General features: G+C 44.9%; 1 protein-coding gene across 4 annotated transcripts in view; it reads right to left on the bottom strand.

Moving 5' to 3' along the window:
• Window positions 1–22,116, bottom strand: part of KATNIP (katanin interacting protein) — a 228,715-nt gene that overhangs the window by 204,836 nt on the left and 1,763 nt on the right. For all 4 annotated transcript variants that reach the window (XM_061153071.1, XM_061153072.1, XM_061153073.1 and 1 more), the window contains exon 2: window positions 3,391–3,446. In XM_061153071.1, the coding sequence (XP_061009054.1) occupies window positions 3,391–3,446 (56 nt within the window). The remainder of the gene's footprint in view (window positions 1–3,390; window positions 3,447–22,116) is intronic.

Below are 22,116 nucleotides of genomic sequence, written 5' to 3'. Positions count from 1 at the left end.
GAGTCAGACACGACTTAAGAGACTAAGGAACAACAACGCTTAATTTTAAAAGATTGTCACAGGGTATGGGCCAAATAAGACACAACTTTGGAGCTGAGAGTGGCCTGGCAAGCTCACTGAGAACTCCCTTTGCAGTGCTGGCCCATGCAGGATGGTACCCAGTCCCCACTCAGGATACAACTGCCCATCCTCCTGCCCAGGTGTGTGCCGTCCTGTATGCCCTGCCCCTAAGAACATGACGCAGGACCCTGTCTGCTTGCTCTCACCAGCTTGTCTTTCCCTTGCCTTTCATGGGGACAAAGCTTCCTCTGTACCTGGCATCCTGTGTAAGGTACAGAGAGTCAGGAAGTGCGGACTTTACAGACAACGTGGGCAGGGATGCGGAAAGAGGAGGTGGGTGGAAAGGCATGTTATAACGCACAGGATGAGCGTCCTGGCAGCTTGCTATTAGTTTCCTTCTCTTGTTTTTCTAACCAAACAAAAGTCGTGTTAAGAAAGTCAGCGCTCTCTTTTTCAGAGAGCCTGAAACCGTTTTAAACATCTTTCAGGACTGAACTTGGATGTTGTGATAAACAACCCCATTCTCTGTTTTCCCTCACTTCAAGCATTTTTCATAGGAGTGATGTGAAACGCTCTCCGCGGCTGGCATGATGGGAGTAGCCAGGAAAGCGGCAATTAGGGGAGTCCTGTTGCCAAGGAGAGAGAGGAGGGGAGGGGAAAAGTGTCTCTGCTAGTTACTGGCTGCCTTGCTCCATCATTTTCCAGTGAATTTTGTAATGTGGATAAATAAGATGCTATCATTATGCAACCAAAGGCCTCAGGTTTAAACAATTCATTCCTGGTCTTAGAGGACTGGTACTCGCTCTTGGTCATTTAATCAGGGGAGATCAGGGGCCTGCAGGCAAGTGCTCACCCCCATTCTGGCTTGTCCACCCTGAGGCTTCTGGAAGGATCTTTATGGAGACAGGCACATCTGCTTTTTTCTCTTTTGATTTTTAGGTTTTGCTTTATTCCTCATGATAAAAATCAGTACATAAAACACAAGGGGTTGGGGGGGGACCACTTCCATAATCTATTGCCCAGATGAAACAACTGCAAATATTTTCTTTCAATGAATCAATCGTAAATTTTAAGAGCAGCATGAAAAAAACCACCTAAAGCAACAATGGTGCCCAACCTTTTTGGCACCAGGGGCCGATTTTGTGGACAATAAAGAATCTGCCTGCAATGCAGGAGACTCCAGGTTGGAACCTTGGGTTGGGAAGATCCCCTGGTGGAGGAAATGGCAACCCACTGCCTGGGAAATCCCGAGGACAGAGGAGCCTGACGGGCTAATGTCCATAGGGTTGCAAAGAGTCAGACATGACAGAGGGATTAACACTTTTGCTTTCAATTTTTCTGCAGATCAGGGTGGCAAGGGGGGAGCAGTGGGGATGAGGGGGAGGGATGGCTTTGGGATGATTCTCATAAGGTCCCTAGATCCCTTGCATGGGCATTTCACAGCAGGGTTCAAACTCCCATGAGAATCTAATGCCGTTGCTGATTGACAGGAGGTGGAGCTCAGGTGGTAACGAGAGTGACGGGGAGCAGCTGCAAATACAGACGAAGCTTCACTTGCTCACCTGCTGCCCTCTTGCTGAGCAGCTTGGTTCCTAACGGGCCATGGGCTGGTACTGGTCCACGGCCTGGGGGTTGGGGACCCCCGACCTAAAGTATTTCTACTCTGTATATTCAAAAGGACTCTCCCATTTGATACTTCTTCAGAAAAATGCCCCCACCAGAAAGGAGTAGGAAGATCCACCCTAGTTCAGCCGCTGGAGTGCCCCCTGGGGGCTGACACTGCAGTCTTCTTAGCATCCAAGCTCCTCAGTTATCTCCCAGCCCTCATCCCAGGCAGGTCGATTACATAGGAAGGAAAGCCACGCTGACTGTTCTGACTACAGCTGAGAGAGGAGGTAATAGGAGAGAGGATGAGAGTCACAGTCAAGAGCACAGGGCCCTTTGCAGGCCCACCCCAACCCGCCTCCTCAGAGCTGGCTGGGGCGAGGCCATCGCAGAAGCAGCAGCATCACGAGCTACAGAGAGATCAGGTCCTGTGGCCATTTAAGCTCCTGGATGCATCTGAGCCTGAGAAGTTTCCTTCTGTCTCTGGAATCAGGTCTGTTTACAGTCAAGAGTGTGAGTACTGAAGTGTTGATGAATTTCAGGATTGGTCGATATAGGTGATGAGCACCTAAGACTTCAGACCCCCGCTCCCATCAGCCACTAAAGAAGACTCAAATGTAAACTCTCACAGGCTTGGGACTCCATCGAAGGGCCCTCCAGTCATTCAGGGGTCCTACCTGCCACTTCTCCCCTCAGGCTCAATGACCTTGCAACTTTCCTTATTCGTATCTTTCTGCCTTTGACCATGCTGTTTATCTGGCCTGGAAAACTACTCGCTCTCAAGAGTTAACGTTTACATCAGCCTTTCTTGATACCACTGGCAAAGGTAGGTGATCCCTTTTCTGTGTTGAAACCCACCCTTTGTCCTTCTCTCCCGGGACTGGTACTTTCACACTGTACTGTGATGATCTCGTGGCACATCCCTTCCAACGATGCTGTGCACACCCTAAATCAAGGACTGTCTCTCATCCTTCCCTTAGGCTTAGCCCTGGTGCCTAGCACAGTGCCAGTGGGCTCAGCGTAGTCAATTTCAAAAATTTCAAGAATGGTTAGTTTCAAGTAGGTGGTATATTTCAATGTTTTGTAGATCTTCCCATGAAGAACTGGGGCCTATTTCCCCATTCCCCTTGAATCTGTGTTGACCTTGTGATCTGCTTTAAAGAATAGAAAGTAGCAGGAGTAACACTGTTCAAGTGCTGAGCCTAGGGCTCAGGAGTTTCTGAGTCTTCCACTCTCATACTCTTGAACCTCTGAACCCCTATGTGAACAAACCTGTCTAGCTTACTGGATGAGGGGAGGACATTAGAGGAGAATTAAAGCACCATAACTGATGCTCAGACAGCCCCAGGGTGACACAGCTGTTAATGGCCAATGCATAAATAAAGCCCAGCTGTGGTCAGCAAGGCCTGGCCCATCAGCAGAACCTTCAGGGGAAGCTGAGCCCAAATGGCTGATCCTCAGAATTGTGAACCAAACCCATAGTTGTTTCAAGTCACTAAAATCTGGGTGACTTGTTACACAGCCATAACTGACTGATACAGTCAGTAAGAGGTTATTATTAGTGACACTGGGTTGATAACTCCAGTTGCCAACTATCACTGGGTCAGGGATTCAAGCTAGAGACTCAGAAAAGGAGATTCAGGGATCCTTAAATCACCAGCCCATTCCCTCAGATCTTTTTAAATTCAGTTGCCTCCCACCAGCCCTCATCAGTGGCTCATTTACCTCCTTTTTCTCCCGAGAGCAGGACCGGCTTCTCTCAGCCTTCCGCAGAGTCTGACCTGTAGCAGTTCAAAAGCAGAACCAGAGATTGAGGCTGTTTTAAAACAGCTAGCTTATCACCAAAAAAGCTTTTTATTTGCAAAACTGAATAGATGGGACCAATCACAATCAAATGATTTTAAGAAAATGTAGCCTATTATGATAATGGGAAAATGGCATACTCTTGAAATAGACTAACGGCAATGAAATGGTAATTCACACACTCACATTATTTGACTATAATGAACAAAGCCTCCGCTCTTTAATCTAGAACATTATCTGCACTTTGCAAGGGCCAACAGACTGTAGTTTTTCCCAGTCGAATTACATTTTTATTAAATTGTTTGGAATTATATAAAGTGCCTTCCACCATGTGCATACACATAACCTTTGATGAGTGCGTGCCAATACGCAGCGCCAAACCTCCGATCTCGCCACATAGGTGCTAGTGCAAATATGAATTAGCAGTAATCACCCCCATTTCATATAATGGGGCAATTTCAGAGAGAATTGTTGCTTTTCTCAGAAAACTAGAAGACTAACATTGAAGGTATGCATACATTTCACAGATCCACATCAGGATGTTTAAATATGCTACTCCAAATGCAGTTTTTACAACTTTGATGGAAGCGGCCATTATGAAAGGAGTCCTTGATGGCAAATTGATGAATCGATTTGGTTTCAGAACATAAGATGGGAGTCTCACTGCACCTTGTCAGTGTGTCTCACAAACTGTCCAGCTTCACTCTCGGGTGGCTATCTGTGAGAATGTCACAACCACATGTTCCATTAACCAGGAGCACTCTGAAGGTGGGAACAAAAAGGCTGAGTGATGACTTATTGAGCGGCAAGAGAGGTGGACAGAGTCAGAAAGGAAAGACTTTCTTTTTTTAATTAATTTGGCTGTGCCGGGTCTTAGTTGTGGCACATGGGATCTCGTTCCCTGAAGAGGGGATTGAACCGAAGCTCCTTGAACTGGGAGCATGAAGTCTTAGCCATGGACTGCCAGGTAAGTCCCAGATGTTTATCTTTGCATGTGGTCACTTCTAGTGGGTCCACATGTGAGTAAGACGCAGAGAGCTTCTCATAGCTGGTAAAAAAGCTCAGGTCAAGGGATGAGGCTCTTTCCAAAAAAGGATAAGGGAAAAAGCAAAGATGCAAAGATGAACCTCTGGCATTGGCCAAACTTTGGGCCAATACAGAAGAGAATGTAGAAAAGAGGTAGTAGCTATTTGCAGGAGACCCTAGGTAATACAGTATCATGGTATAGCAGACATCTTCAGAGGTATCTGCTCAGCTCATGATGACACCCTAGACTGCTCCCTTCTCTTCTTCCCCTCTATCCCCAGGGTGCTCCTGTGGCAACCATGACGGTACATGACCCCATACCCTGAATTTGGTACGCTCCTCTGGGTATGGGCCCTTGACCCAATCACAGCCAATGAGAATCCCAGCCCCTAACATTTGAAATTGATTCTGAGAGACAGAGAAGAGAGAGGGCCGGAGCAAGGCTACCTCCACGTGTGACCAGCCACCAGCCACTGGCTTTAGGGACAGATTAACAGAGAATGACAAGACAGAGTGAATGGATCTGACACCCACAGCATGCATACCTTTGTGTTTCACAGACATCTACTTTAATTAGGCTCTTCATGTATGTTTACTTTTTTTTTTTGGCGGGGGGTGGGGGGGGTGGGGAACCTTAAGACAAAGAACCTAGGGTTTTAAAGATGAAAAAGAGCCCAGAAAAGGACTTCCCTGGTGGTCCAGTGATTGAGAATCCAACTGCTAATGCAGGGGACATGGGTTCGATCCCTGGTCTGGTAAAATTTCACATGCCTTGGGGCAACTAAGGCCTTGAGCCGAAACATCTGAAGCCTGCAAGCTCTAGAGCCCATGTTCCGCAACAGGAGAAGCCACTGCAAGGAGAAACCCACGCACTGCAACTGGAGAAAGCCCAGCACAGCCAAAAATAAAAATTAATTAATTACTTTTTTTAGAAAAGCCCAGAAAAGATACCACTGTGATGCAGGATGCCCATAGCGGGGGAGGTTTTACATGTGTGGACAGGGGGTAGACGAAAACACTGTGTACTTTGCACTCAATTTCCCTATGAACCTAAATATGCTCCATAAAATAAAGTTTATTGATTTAAAAAAAAAAAAATAGCCCGGCATCTAGGGATCAGGTGATCCAGGTTGTCATGTCGATTTTAATCTGACTTCTGATCCCTAATGCTCTGGGGCAGAAGCTAGGGTGGATGGCTCCTCCAAACCCTTGTGCACACCTGCTCTGGCTGTTGGTTGAGGGCCTCTGGGTTGGCCCTAAGGTGGACCAGAGAGGAGGACATACCAGGTAGTAGGCCATGTAATAAGGAGCCGGGAGCTGGAAGGGGACAGAGCAGACTGGAGACCGGGGCTGCTGGGCTGACAGATCAGGGAGTTCTAGCAGTCGGCAAGATGCCTGAAGAGCCCAGCGAAGCCCGGGGCAAGGGCAGGGAGCAGGAGAGAAACAGAGCTAGTTTAGGGTGAACATAGCAGACCCCAGAATCCGGCGGAGGCCCTTCACGTGCTGGTCACACACATGCATGAGGATCCAGTTCAGTGGATCACTGACATGTTATGAGATCTTAGATAACTCACAGGATCCAACAGGTTCTCTCTGGGCCTTATTTTCTTTCAATTTTTTTTTTTTTTTAATGAGAAGTAGGCTGAATCACCTAATGAGTTTGCTTTCCACCTCTAAAATTCTGTGATACCAATAAAGAGCAATAAAGAAAATTAGGGTGGGCCATAAAAAGAAAATATTAATGCAAAGAACAGAGAGCTTAACCACTGAAATTTGCAAGTGAATTTCTCTATTGGAGTTAATTAGAAGCTTCTTTATTCATTACATTGGAAAATAATTTGCTTATTTTCCAGTGAAGATAATTCACTCTAATTATGCACGTTTGTTATCAAATGCCTCTGTCCTCATATCACTGAGCCCCTCTCCTCTCCAGGTAGCTCAGTGGGGAGACGGCTCCTTCTCCCCACGGACAGAAGGAACCAGATTACACGGTGCCTGTCTCCTGTCTACTGCACTTAGCTCCTCTGAGTAGCTTCCTTCCAAGATCTCATTTTATCCCTATGACGACTCAGGGACGGGGGAAGAAGGTGACATTAACCTCAATATATGCTGCTTGCAAAATGAAGGGGCCGTTCCTCCGCATTTTGCAAGGTGACCTGCTAGCTGCAGCCAGAAAACAATAAATAAGGCCAAATGTAAATACTACATGTGCACCTCACTTTAGAAGACAGATGTGGACCTGGGGAAAAGGAAAAAAAAAGAAAAGAGTGGATTGAATTGTTGTAAATATAACACCATTCTCCCATGTAGGGTTTCAGAGAGATTGTATCTGCACTTAGGATTAATTTTCAATGGTTGGAAGATTCTGACACTTCAGTTTTACTTTGCTCTAGATGCAGATAATAATGTTCATTGCTGCCATTTAGAGGGAAGTTGCATTTTCCTTGGATGTTAGATTCTGAAGTCGGCAGGCATGGGAAAATCAGTGTCAAAATTCCCCTTGAAAAAGAGCCTTAAATGTCTCGTAAAGAACAGTCTCCAGGACACAAGATTTTATATCCACTGATGTAGACCTATGTGCATGTGTAATATTTGGTGCATTTGGAAATGCATGGTATGTGATAAAAGACATATGCAAAATATAACTTTACAATATTTCTAATTATGATCTATGCTTTTTTTTTTAACATATTCATTTTTATTTATTTATTTGGCTGTGCCACATCTTAGTTGTGACACGTGGGATTTCTGATCTTAGTTATGGCACGTGGGATCTCTAGTTGCAGCAGGCGGAATCTATTTCCCTGACCAGGGATGGAATGCAGCTCCCCCTGCTTTGGGAGATGTGGAGTCTTAGCCACTGGACCACCAGGGAAGTCCCTAAGTTATAACTATTGTAATTATTTCCCTCTATTTTTTTGTCTTGGGGTAGGAGGAACTCGTCAGAGGTCGGGGCACAAACCGGGCACCAATATGATGAAGGTTAAATGTTCTAGACAGGACACCTACTAAGGGCCAGGTTCTATGTACCAGCTTCATCTCCTGTATTCTCACATCTACTCCTCCAGGTCAGGAGTCAATAGACTTTCTCTATAAGGGGCCAGAGAATAAATTTTTTAAAAAAATGTATAGGTCAAAAAGTCATGCAGTTTTAAGGTCTCTGGTGCAACTACTCAACTCTGCCTTTGGAGGGTGAAAATAGCCATTGATGATATGTAAACAAACCATATAGGAGGGCTCTCCAGGTGGCCAGTGGTAAAGCATCCAGCATCCGCCTGCCAAGTAGGAGACCTGGGTTCGCTCCCTGAAGAAGTTTATTTCTTCTGCTGTCCAAATACGAGGGCTCATCCTGTTCTGTTTTATGTACCTATGTCATTTCATTTAAATGGCAAATATCCCACTGAGATGCCACTTCATCTCAATCACTGGGCTGGCAAAAATCCAGAGATGTGACAATATACTGCTGACAAGAGCTGGGAAGGAGGCCTTTGAGAGTACTGTTGGGAGAAGTATAAAATGATACAGGCTCTGTGGAGGGGATTTTGGCAACATCTTCAGAAAGGCTTTTGGCAGTATCCCTTTAAGCTAGCAATATCATTTCTAGGAATCAACCGGGAAGAAATACCTCCACAAACAGGAAACAAATGCATGCGCGAGGTATTCACTGCATCGTAATTTGCAATGGAAAATATGAGAAGTGACCTATAGGTCTATCACAGTGGGGGACTGGCTGAATAAATACAGTGGATCCACACAAGGGAATGGAATACTGGGTGAGAGAATGGAAAGCTGATAAGATGGCCATATGTTCAGTGAAAAACTCGAGGGGCAGAAACTTGACATTATATGATTCTTTTCTCTGTGAAAGAGAAAATAAGGCTGTATTTGGTTCTATTTATACCAAGAACCACCTGGAAAGCATATGCACGAGAGCCACTGCTCAATGTAAACTTTTTATATTGTTTTCATTTTTGAAGGATTTAGATGGATATTATTTCCTATTCAGGAAACTAAAATACTTTTCTGTACAGCAGAAGCTAACACAACCATGTAAAGCAACTAAACTCCAAAAAAAAAAAAAAAAAATTAAAAAGCAAGAAACAAAGGAAACCATACTATGATTGGAATTGGCATAAGTAATTTAACTAGTATGTCAGAAAATACGATATATGTGAAAGTCACTCAGTTGTGTTCGACTCTTCGACCCCATGGACTGTAGCCTGACAGGCTCCTCTGACTATGGAATTCTCCAGGCCAGAATACTGCAGTGGGTAGCTATGCCCTTCTCCAGGGGATCTTCCCTACCCAGGTATTGAACCCAGGTCTCCCTCATTGCAGGTGGACTCTTTACCATCTGAACCACCAGGGAAGCCCAGAAAACATGGTACATGGAATGTAACAACAACAACAAAACTGTATTTTGGACTCTAAAAAAAAAAAAAAGAAACTAAAATAGACTTAAAATATTAAATGTCCAAAAGGTCTGGTTCAGATTTTTTAAAATTATAGTGAAAAATGCTGTTGACATTCCCATCCAAGGTGCAAGGGAGAGAAAAAAAGTAAGCCTCCATGGACCTTGGGATCCAGTAACTTGCTTGAAAGAAAACATAATCAGAGGACAAACTGCCTTTTTTTTTTTGGCTGCACCATGGGATCTTAGTTCCCCAACCAGGGATCAAGCCCACCCCCACCTTCCACTCCCCTCTGCAGTGGAAGCTTGAAGTCTTAAACCACCGGACCAGGGAAGTCGCTAAACTGCCTCTTTCAAGACATCAGTTTGTAATGTGTTAGAGATAAGAATAAAATAAGGACGGAATATGGTTTCTGGACATTGAAAGAATTTCTAAACTAAGCCAGTAGGCTGGTGGTGACCTGCTTGTTTACTTGAGGGTAAAGTTTTTTGTTTTGTTTTTAAATAAAATGGCTAGACAAGGTGAGAAAGGAAAAAGCAAAAAGGAAAGGAGGATCACAACCTGTCCAGATGGGTTGTCTGGGACTCATGATTTCCAATTATTTCCTGGGCACCTGCCACTGGGGGTTCCTCCCCAGGTGCCAGTTCTTGGAATTCCCTATCGTCCCTATCGTCTTCCCTGGTGGCTCAATCTGTTAAGAATCCGCCTGCAATGCAGAAGGCCCGGGTTCGATCCCTGGGTCGAGAAGATCCCCTAGAGAAGGGAATGGCAACCCCCTCCAGGATTCTTGCCTGGGAAATCCCATGGACAGAGGAGCCTGGTGGGCTACAGTCCATGGGGTTGCCAAAGAGTCAAATATGACCTTAGCAACTAAACCACCATCACTGTCATATGCAACAGCAAAGCCACGAAGCTCAGAGAAGCAAGGTAACTTGCCCAAGGTCACAGAGCAACAAAGAGAAAGAACTTCGGTTAGCAACCTGTCAGCCTAGCTGTTAATCCAGTGCTCACTACACCTGGCAGTCTGTCTGCTTGTCCTTCTTCAACTCCAGGAATGGGAGTGCCCCAGCCCCACTGGCCTTCAGCCCCATCCCAGCTTCCTGAACCTTGATCCTGGCTTCTACCTACAGCCTCTGCAGAGACATGTGTGACAGAGGAAAATGGCAGGATGGGGACTGGGCTGAGCACCTGCCCAGCCTAATGAGGAATCACGATTTGTCTCCAGCTGCTGGTTTCAGGCAGGAATGTGCGCTGTTTTGTCGGGTGAGGTTCTTCCAGAGGAGCACAGTTTTGTGAAAAAGCTTCTAACTTTTAAATGTTGACAAGCAATTAAAAAAATGTCAGTGCTCTGGACAGGCCCAGCAAAAGAGGCCTCTTGGGACTTCCCGGGTGGTCCAGTGGTTAAAACTTCGCCTGCCAGGGCAGGTGGTGTGGGTTTGATCCCTGGTTGGGGAACTAAGATCCCACATATCTCATGGCCAAAAAACACAAAACCTAATACGGAAACAATATTGTAACAAATTCACTAAAGACTTAAAAAAAAAAGAAGAAGAAGCCTCTAGTTTCCAACCTAATAGACAGCTAGGCAGAAGATGGGAAAATCACTCCTCCCCTTATTTCCTCACCTCTGTGTCATGGACCCTTTCTTGTGCATGTGGGTGGGGAGAGACCTCTTTAAGGAAATCTTATCACAATAACTAAAATCTATTAGACAAAGAGCATGACTGTTTGGGAGCCAAGTAAACAAACATTGGCTCTGAGACACACTTTTCTCTTCAAATTCTACTTGTGCACTTCCAGGCTGGTTCTGGTCCTTTGAGTTCCATCCTGTTTTCTGAACACCCGAAACAATATCCCTGTCACTCTTCCTTTGCGTTTTCTGTAGAACTGAAATTCCCAGGGCCCAGTTTACTGCCAAATTACCTGAGATAAACAAGTCATGCTAAGATCCTCTTTTCCTTTCCAAACCTAAACAGCAGCTGGCAGCTAGAAATGGTTATTTATAACCTGCACACGGTTCCACTCATTTGCTTGGTTTAGAAATGCTTAGCCGTGCATTCTGAGGCTGGGCTTCGTAATCAGATGAGAGCCTGGGGAGGATGCTGTGCGACGGCTAAGAGGCTGGGCTCTGGGTCAGCCACTCATTACCTGTTTGGGAGTCCTAATAGTTCTGACTCCACTTCCTTCCAGTTTAAGATTAAGGTAATACATGTGAGGGACTTCCCCGGAGCTCCAGTGGCTAAGCATTCGCCTTGCAATGCAGGGGTCTCAGGTTCGATCCCTGGCTGGGGAGCTAAGGATCCCACGTACTGCAGAGTAACTAAGCCCAAGAGCAGGAACTTAGCCCATGTGCCACAACTGGGACCCGAGGCAGCCAATTAAAAAAGAATAAACAAACACAGAAAAGAAGTGTCCTGCACATAATACGTACTTAGTTTCCTACACCAGAAACAGCTGTTTGTGGATCTCAGGGAGTTCTGGTGATCTCTGGTACCCAAACATATCCTCAATCTGCCCCTTCCTCTCCATCATCCCTTTGTGAGCTCCGTTATCTCATCAACAGCCACCTGGTAGATCTCCAGCCTCTGCTATTCCTGGCTTCCCCCTACCCCACCCCAGGCAGCCATCTAAAAATAAGACGTCATCATTCCCCTGCTTGACTGTCCTCTGGTGGGTTTCACTTTGTACATTTCCCTCTTCCCTCCCTTATGTTCACACCTCTGTGGCCCCCAGTCTTCTCCTCCCTGGATTCAGGGTCCCTTCCTGCCTCGGGGCCTTTGTCCTTATCCCCTAGGTCTTCTTGTCAATCAGATCTCAGCCTAAAGGGAATCCCTTGCTCAGAAAGGACTAGCGCCCGGTTCTCCCGACTTTGATCTTCTGCATTGCACTTATCTGATCTCTTTTTTGATGATGTGGTTTGCCTGCCTTACTAGATATCAGCTCTGTGAGATCAGAGACTGCTGTCTGGCTCTTTTTTTAAATTACTGTATTACCCACACCTGGAACAGTGCCTAGACTGGAGTAGGCTTAGGGATACATTTCTGAAATCGATGAATGAGTGAATGATCAAATATCTGAATGGAAAGGCAGGAGGCATGATTATGAACTGCTATAAAGACTTCATCTTCTCTTACAACGTGTTTTCTTGACCCTTTCCCCTTGCTCTTTCCAGGACTGTGAAATGAAATATGACAAAGTAAGTTTAATACACCATTGGAGATAATTGAAAAATATTGATTTTTTTTTTCATTTGAAATAGTGAAGATAAGTAAATGCCACACATCTGTAATCTAATCGGTGGTCTCTGTGAGACACGCTTCCTAGGCTAAAATGGACTTGGTCTACCTCTGTATCCATCATACAAGCTTCCAAACTTATTCCCATGCCACACTCCCCCTCCTCCCATTCCAGTTCCCCAGGAAATACAAGTGAGGCCCCTGCATTTGTGAAAATACCTGTATGTGTGTGTGTGCATCCAAATGAAAGTGTCCTTTGGGTATTTTCACCCTCTCTCCAAACTAATAGTATCTTGGAAGACATGAGACTGTGCAGAAGATCCCCAAATTCCTAAGGAAAAAGATGCAATCCTTCCCCTGACAGCTAATTTTACTGAGAGCTCATTAAGTGCTGGGAACCATTCTAAGGGCTTTAGAAATGAATTCACTTGGTTCTTGCAACAGCCCTATGGGAAGATCCTACTATTAATCTCCATCTTACAATTTAAGAGTCTAGGTACTGAGATGAAGTAACTATCCCCCACCCCCTACCCCCCACCCCTGGCTGAGACCACGTGGCTGGGAAGAGGAATTCCAGAATTCAAACCCCTTTAGGTCAACTCCAGGATGAGTTTGAGCAAACTCTGGGAGATAGTGGACAGGGGAGCCTGGCGTGCTGCAGTCCACGGGGTCACAAAGAGTCAGACACAACTTAGCGACTCAACAACAGGTGAGCATTGACAAGCAGAGAAGGAGTTGTTGTTTGTCGCTAAGTTGTGTCTAACTCTTTTGCAACCCCGGACTGTAGCCCGCTCTGGGATTTGGGATTTCTCAGTCAAGAACACTGGAGTGGGTGGCCATTTCCTTCTCCAGGGCATCTTCCTGACCTAGGGATTGAACCTACATCTCCTGCAAGTCTCCTGCACTGGTAGGCAGATTCTTTACCACTGAGCCACCAGGGAAACCCTTGAAGAGAAGGAGAGGAGAGTCCAAACTCTCAGCCCTGGTTTTTATGGTTCCCCTCTGCATGGTTAAAATGAAATCTCCATCCCAATGGAAGCAGGAGGCAGAACTCCCACTGTGCAGGCTCAAGGCTTTGTCGTGGGGGTAGAAGCAATGGACTGAAAGAGATCTGGGCCTTGTTCTCCCACTCCTGGGCTCCCCATCGGGGGTTCTTAACCGCCCCCGCCCTCCCTACATGCCATGGCCTCCACATCTGAAAAATGACAGTGATCAGACTACATTCAAAGTCACTTACTGGCTGAAACCAGCCCATATACATTTGTCTGGTCTCCAAAAAACAATTTTTTTTCCAGCTAACATTTAAAACTGGGCAGATTTCACATGCATAAATCCTGAGTTCTGGATTCTTTTGAAAAACTGAAAAATCCGTTGATATGGGGTCTGTGTTCCTGTCTGGCAACAGTTGTTGGGAGCTGAGGGCAATGGCCCGCCAGATGGCGTGGTACCCTCTGGTTCCTTACCCCCACCCATCTCCCCAGTTGTCTCTCTGCCACTGAGGTCAAGCCCAAGTTGCCATTTATCAGCAGGTCTCAGAGTTTTTTCCCTACAGTAAAGATACAAGTGAAGGTTCATGGGTTCACATTTCCGGGAGAATGAATCATTGTCATCATAAGTATTTACATGTGTACTTTTCATGTGCTAACCCTTGATCTAAGGGCTTGGCAGCTATTAATGTATTTAATTCCCACAACAACCCTAGGAGGTGAATACATTTATTATCTCTATTGTATAGAAGACAGAGGGCTTCCCTGGTGGCTCAATGATAAAGAATCTGCCTGCCAATGCAGGAGACTCAGGTTCAATCTCTGGGTCAGGAAGATTCCCTGGAGAAGGGAACAGCAACCTTCTCTAGGGGCTTCCCTGATAGCTCAGTTGGTAAGGAATCCGCCTGCAGTGCAGGAGACTCTGGTTCAATTCCTGGGTCGGGGAGATCCACTACAGAAGGGATAGGCTACTCACTCCAGTATTCTTGGGCTTCCCTTGTGACTCAGCTGGTAAAGAATCTGCCTGCAATGTGGGAGACCTGGGTTCAATCCCTGGGTTGGGAAGATCCCCTGAAGAAGAGAAAGGCTACCCACTCAGTATTCTGGCCTGGAGAATTCCATGGACTGGTCACAGTCGGACACGACTGAGCTACTTTCACTTTCTAGTATTTTTGCCTGGAGAATCCCATGGACAGAGGAGGAACCTGGGGGACTATAGTCTATGGGGTCACAAAAGAGTTGGACACAACTTAGCAACTAAACAGCAACAACATAGATGACCAAGATGGAGGAAGCCACAAGCTTTAGGAAATTAGTAGATAACAGATTCTCAGATATGCAAAATATATTCAGGTGTTGAAAGAACCTGACGCAAAGCAGCATAATGAAATAAACCCTGGCTGCCGCTGCATTATATTACCTGCCTGGTCTTTGCAGGCTTCTAAATTTATGACATCTCTACAAGATCTTCAGGGCTCTGAGACATAGCAGCATCCCCAAACGGGATCCTGGAATAGATCTGTCAGGTCCCTTCCATCTCTAACCTTCTGTGATTTTATGTGGGTTTATATGAGAGTCGGACACGACTGAGCAACTTCACTTTCCCTTTTCACTTTCATGCACTGGAGAAGGAAACGGCAACCCACTCCAGTGTTCTTGCCTGGAGAATCCCAGGGATGGGGGAGCCTGGTGGGCTGCCGTCTATGGGGTTGCACAGAGTCGGACATGACTGAAGCGACTTAGCAGCAGCAGCAGCATACAGTGTATCTAATTACTTTGGGACTCTTTGGAGAGGACACACACACACACACTCACACACATCATGAAGTTCAAGTTCACTAGAGTTCAGAAAAGTGTCGTGGTCTCTGCAGGGGTCCGGGGGTGGGTGACTAGACATATGTGATGCTGCATTCACCTGCAGCTTTACTATCCCCGAGGGACTGTGTCTGAAGAATCCATCAGCTCAGGGTGGTCCAGGTGGCTTTGGGCTCCAAGATGAGATGGGAGATAGCAGTGACAGGAAATTCACTGGGATAGAGATGGGGGGAGCACAGGAACACTAAATGAAAAGTAGAGGGAGAACAGAATACAACTAGGGGCTCTGGGGTGTAGTAAAGGGAGCTGGGCTAGAATATATTGTTAAGACGGGTTGAATGATTGCAAAGGACAAAGTCTGGATGAACCATCCTTGTCCACCAGAAAAACAGAAACCTGCCGAGGTCTCTGGAACTTGGCCTGGAGGCTTGGCTACAAGGGCTCTTTCTCTGCTTTATGGAGACCAGCCAGAAATTCACTAAGGAGCAAGTAAATGGGTTCCTCTCTTTCCTGGTTACAATGTCAACCTGGCAAACACTCATGAGCATCTCCCTGTGCCAGTCCTTGGGCCAAGTGTTGGGCATGCAAAGAAACAAGAGTGAGTCTCCACCCACAGAGAGGGAAAAAGGCACAGAACCCAGTACCCGTGATCTAGCGCCACTCCTGAGAGGTCATGGGATCCAGAACCACGTGGGAGGAGCTAATACCACAGGTGACACCAGTCACTGTTAATCTGTGGCGTGGAAGTGACTTGAGAGAAGGGCATGGCTGGCTGGGAGCAGAGAAAAGGCAAGGCAGGGAGGTGGGAAAGGATACTGGAATGACTGAAGCCAGCTTCCCCAGGTAGCTCGGCTAGAAGTTGAAATCACAGACGCCTGGAGGTCAGCCCAGTGCACTCAATGCAAGAAGTAAACACTTGATGACTGGCACCACCAGCCAGAAGACTGAGTCAAACTGCCATCGCAAGTCCAAGGTCAAGAGGGTGGCCACTGTTCAGTGCTGGAGGACTGGGGCTGTGTAGGAAGGCAGGCCCTGTGGGGCTAAAGCTCCCTTTTACTGGGAGACACTAAAAGTCCAGGTTTCATGGGAAATTAACCCTGAATATACATTGGAAGGACTGATGCTGAAGCTGAAACTCCAATACTTTGGCCATCTGATGCGAAGAACTGATTCATTAGAAAAGCCCCTGATGCTGGGAAAGATTTAAGGCAGGAGGAGAAGGGAGCAACAGAGGATGAGATGGTTGGATGGAATCACTGACTCAGTGGACATGAGCTAGAGCAAACTCCAGGAGACAGTGATGGACAGGGAGGCCTGCTGGGCTGTAGTCCATGGGGTTGCAAAGAATCGGACACAGCTTAGCAGCAGAACATTATTTTTAAATGTGGGAAAACACATCTACAGACCCAGTTCAGCCCAGTATAAAGTCTCTGGGCATGGGAATGGGTGGGTATCTGAAAATGATGGGGATGGGGGGGATGGGGGGAGGGGGACACCAGCAGGCCAACTGAGGGATAGGGGAAGGGAGGGGACAGCATCCCCAGGGAAATTCTCTGGTTAAAGGTACTATGTTCACAGGGCAACCGTTAAGGCTACAAGGCTCTGGCTATTCAAAACCCCACGGGGCATCAATAGCCAGCCCAGGGCTACTGAGGACAAGGATGCTTCACAAAGTGCTCTATATAAACAGCTCCAAGCTCCTCCTTCTAACCACCCATGTTGCTTCTTGTAAGCCCCCTCCTACGTGGGAATAGAGGAGCAACCTCGGAGTCCAGGGAGATCTGGGAGAGCAGTTAGGGATGGTGTTTTTTAAACTGTGTTTATTCTTTCACCAGCCTAATGGCAAGCCTCGCTAGCAGACTCGCTCCCCAGGTGTGAGAAGCGGGTCAGCACTGGCAGGGACAGGTCTTTGATGACACAGTAGAATGCAGACTTTGTTCACATGAGTCCTGGTTCTGCCCCCGACTAGCCATGTGGTATAAAATGAGCATAATTACAGCAGCATATTGAGCCATCAGAAGGACCAAACTGAGTCCTCTGCGGCTGATGTTGGCAAACTCCTCCTGTGAAGGGCCAGACAGCAAATATTTTTGGCTTTGTGGGCCATATGGTCCCTGTCTCAGTGAGTCAACTCTGCCACTGAAGCATGAAAACAGCCATAGACTGTGGGTGTACATGTGTATACTAATGGGTGTGGCTGTGTCCCAATAAAACTTTATTTACAAAAGCCAGCAGTGGACCAGAGTGCTTTGGGCATGGGGAACACCTTTATAAATGTTATCTTCTGGGGACCACCAAGTTGGACTAAAGTTATCTGCTGATGTCTGGCTTTCTCACCCAACTCTGATGTTCTTAAGGGAAAAGAATATAAGGCCTCCCCTTTCTTTTCTCCCAGATTAAAGCTCAAAGAACAAGTAAAGCACAGTGTGGCACACAATAAAGTATATAGGGATTTTCAAAACGGTCCCACTTAATACTAGAGCAGGATGTAACTTTAAATGCCTACAGGGGCCCAGGCAGCTAGCAGAGGCAATGAGGGAAGCCAGCCAGGTAGGGGCTGTGATGGATTGGAGAGATCTTCTCTTCTAAGGGGGTGGTCTCCACACAGCTCCCGCAGAGGGAACTCTTGCCATGCTGAATTTCAATTTGATATTAACTTTATTGATATTTATTGGGATTCATAAATTGACTTTTTCGGTATTTTTAAGAAAACATCATAATCGGAGATTTATGAGAAATCTTCCAATTTTTCAGTAGTGACAACAAATTCAAAAAAATTAAAAGAAAAAAAATTATGGGCCCAATAAATATGCTCGTGGGCTGACTCAGCCAGAGGCTCTCAGTTTGCAACCTCTGGTATAAAGACTTCATTTTCAAATTTGCTTCATCTCTGTTTTTCAAGGATAAAAAAATTGTAACTTATGTCTTTAAAAATCGACTTCACGAGAACTCGGAGAAGAGTACACGGAGCTCCCATCCCCTCTTCACCTGGATTCAATCTAATTCATCTTGATGTCTCTGGATCCCAGTGCACAGGAGGCGCTGAAATGTGGAGTCACTGAAAGAATGCCCCAAAGAAAAATAAACAAAACAGAGTGTGCCAAGTTCCTGTGAGCTAAAACGACAGGATGGAATGAATGCCGAGGAGCAGCAAGGGAAAAGAAATCAATCAGATAGAAGGACTGAAGCCAAGGAGGAAGGAAAACAGAAGCAACACAGAGGCTACATGGACCACACATTTATTTTGCCTGCTGAATGCTTTCTTTGTTTTATTTTATTGTTATTATTATTATTTTGGCTTGAATTATTTTCAGTAGGAAGAGAAATAGACAAATCACCAGGCGCCCAGGTAAACACCACCCAAGGACAGAAAAGATGAGACAGGCTGACAGTGTACTTTCAGCAAAACTATACTAATTCAACTGACACCCGTTTTGCAGTTTGGGTTTATTTAGACAAGCGAGGCTAAATTTCATGTTGGCATTATTAATTCTTAGAGAAAGTTTGCTAAGCAAATGAACAGTATAAATAGGGGAGATGTCGAATATTTGCTCTGGGGGGAACTAAAGCAAAGGCGTAGCTTTAAAATCCTTTCTAATTATTTCAATGTGCTGAACTTTTGTCTAATTATCATGTTCCTGCAAAACTGAGGAGAATTTTTTTTTTCTCAGCTATCTCATATTTTAAAAGCACTGGGGGAAATTTCGCTTTGACATAAAGGTGAACATTTTCAGAGGCAGAAGACTCCTACACTGCCAATTTACTTTTGTGTAAGTAAACCATGTCAAACATTGCAATTTCTTTTAAACAGAGAGTGAGCTAATTACCAAGATTATTATTTGTTAGCGAGCTTCACCAGGTTCCCTGCTCCCTCTTGTTAGCAGTACAGAAGAAATCTGCACAATGGCAGTAATAACAGCATAACCTCCATGTAGGAGTGCTTTTCATACACCAGACTTGGCGTTAAGTATGTTTGCACACAGTCTCCTTGAATCCACAATAATAGATTCACCAACGAAATGGCACACAAAACAAGGTAAGCTTCAGTATCATCTCCACTTTATTGACAGGAAAACTGAGGCTCAGAGAGGTCAGGGTACACCACTGAGATTCAAGTCCAGAATTATTTGGCCCAGAAATCCTACGAGCACTACAATACCTTCATCTCAGAGCCAGACAGAATCTGCTGAAAGCCAAACCCAATGAGGCAGGGAAAAATGTTGTGAAAGCTACGGTGATTAGCACAGGTGGAATATACCAAACTACAATCCAGTCTGGGGATACTTAGCAGATATTTAAACTTCCGTGAGATTAGGAAGTAAACATCTACCAAGGCCGGGCTTGGCTTATCTACCTAGTTGGCTAGAATCATAATTCATCAATGTATGCTTCACTTTACCCAACAGATATGTGCCTGGAAAATTGTGTAGAGATCAAAGTTTATAAAATTGCAAAGGAAAAAGGGATCCTTTGAATGCTAAATCTAATCTTAGGGCAAATACTTTCTTAAAGAGAACATTTTTTTTCTTTTTGTAACCAGTCTGAAAGGGATTCCTTGATAGCTCAGCTGGTAAAGAATCCGCCTGCAATGCAGGAGACCTCGGTTCAATTCCTGGGTGGGGAAGATCCCCTGGAGAAGGGATAGGCTACCCACTTGAATATTCTTGGGCTTCCCTGGTGGCTCAGCTGGTAAAGAATCTGCCTGTAATGCAGGAGATCAGGGTTTGATCCCTGGGTTGGGAAGATCCCCTGGAGAAAGGAATGGCTACTGACTCCAGTATTCTGGTGGGTCGCAAAGAGTCAGACATGACTGAGTTACTTTCACTTTCACTTTTCAACCAGTCTGAAAAATGGACAGGTTCCTCCTCTGGGCCATAATAATGCTCTAGGAGTGCTCAGAAGATAACAATTAGAAGTGGCTGAACAGACCTCTTGCCAATGGTCTATAGCAATGTTTCTCAAAGTGTGCTCCACAGATTCTGGGAGGAAGAGGGTTTCCCACGAACAATTATTATCTCTATCATAATTCTAAGACTTTTTCTACTGTGTCAGTATTTGCATTGATGGTGCGAAAACAACAGTAGGTATTAATAAAACCGCTTATAGCTTGAGTGGCTACAAGGCACTGGCACCATACTGTACCAGCTGTCATTATCTTCTTTAGTGCCATGACTGATGACAAAACAATCAATAAAACATTTTCACTTAAGAAGGTTCTGTATATTGTCACCCTACTTATTTAACTTATATGCAGAGTACATCATGAGAAACGCTGGGCTGGAGGAAGCACAAGCTGGAATCAAGATTGCTGGGAGAAATATCAATAACCTCAGATATGCAGAGGATACCACCCTTATGGCAGAAAGTGAAGAAGAACTAAAGAGCCTCTTGATGAAAGTGAAAGAAGAGAATGAAAAAGTTGGCTTAAAGCTCAACAATCAGACAACTAAGATCATGGCATCCGGTCCCATCACTTCATGGCAAATAGATGGGGAAACAGTGGAAACAGTGGCTGACTTTATTTTTCTGGGCTCCAAAATCACTGCAGATGGTGATTGCAGCCATGAAATTAAAAGACGCTTTCTCCTTGGAAGGAAAGTTATGACCAACCTAGACAGCATATTAAAAAGCAGAGACATTACTTTGTCGACAAAGGTCCATCTAGTCAAGGCTATGGTTTTTCCAGTGGTCATGTATGGATGTGAGAATTGGACTATAAAGAAAGCTGAGCACAGAAGAATTGATGCTTTTGAACTGTGGTGTTGGAGAAGACTCTTGAGAGTCCCTTAGACTGCAAGGAGATCCAACCAGTCCATCCTAAAGGAGATCAGTCCTGGGTGTTCACTGGAAGGACTGATGCTGAAGCTGAAACTCCAATACTTTGGCCACCTGAGGCGAAGAGCTGACTCTTTTGAAAAGACCCTGAGGCTGGGAAAGATTAAAGGCAGGAGGAGAAAGGGACGACAGAGGATGAGATGGTTGGATGGCACCACCAACCCGATGGACATGGATTTGGGTGGACTCTGGGAGTTGGTGATGGACAAGGAGGCCTGGAGTGCTGCGGTTCATGGGGTCGCAAAGAGTTGGACACGACTGAGCGACTAACTGAACTGAACTGATGAAACAGGAAAAATTAATTTTATTAAACCTGAACCCATGAGAACACATTTTTTTTAATATTCTGTGTGAAAAAATGCAAGGTACACATCAAACACTTCTGCTATAAGCCAAAGTACAACAGTTGATCTAGAAAACACTTGTGTGATTATTTAATTTGCCAGCTGAACTAGCCAAATATTTTATCAAATGTCATCTTTACTTGAGTGAACAATGAAAAGACAAACTACAGTTATTCAGACATGAGTGTGGGGCAGACATTTTCTTAAGTACAAAAAAAGTAAGCCTGTCACTTTATGGAAACAACTGATGGTGTTTGTTGCCAATGAAAAATTTTAAGCTTTCCAGGGGAAATAAGTAGGAAACTTGTTTAGTATACTTTGAGTTTAATAGTTTCCCAATACTTAAACTCCTTTCAAAAAAAATGATAGGAATACTAAAGGAATGTAATTTTTTGACATTGTGTAATGACATGCCATTTAATACTACATAAATGGCATGTCATTTCCAATGTCAACATTTGAATATTTGCATAAATCAGTGAAATAACATTTTCCAAATGACCAATGCTTAATATTATGAAATCATACATGGGTAAAATATGCAATCAAAGGGCAAGATAGACCAATGGGTTTTAATGTAACAGAGTACAGAAGTTCACCGATATGGTTTCAGATGCCGAATTGTGGCTAACCTTTGAGAAATTACCACTTGCTAAGCTTTGGAATAGTATCAAAGAAGAATGTCTACAGTTATCTAGAATGGCAATTAAAATATTCCCTGCCCCACATATATGTCTATGTGAGGCCCCATTTTCTTCAAATACATCAGCCAAAATAACAAAACCACAGTTTGGCTGATGAAGCATAAATGAGTCTAGCTATTTCCAATTAAACCAGGTATTAAAGAGATGTAAGAAAATGTAAAACACTACCACATTTTCTACTGATCTTTTTGGTGGGAAATATAGCTTCTTTTCATTAAAAGTATTATGTTCAGAAGTAATGCACTTATTATTACTTTTAAATGAATTGATACATGATAAATGTAAGATTT

Source organism: Dama dama, chromosome 10 (assembly GCF_033118175.1).
Source record: "Dama dama isolate Ldn47 chromosome 10, ASM3311817v1, whole genome shotgun sequence".
In the NCBI taxonomy this organism is placed as follows: domain Eukaryota; kingdom Metazoa; phylum Chordata; class Mammalia; order Artiodactyla; family Cervidae; genus Dama; species Dama dama.
Note: the sequence above shows the minus strand (reverse complement) of the source record. Positions and strands in the feature narration are given on the sequence as shown.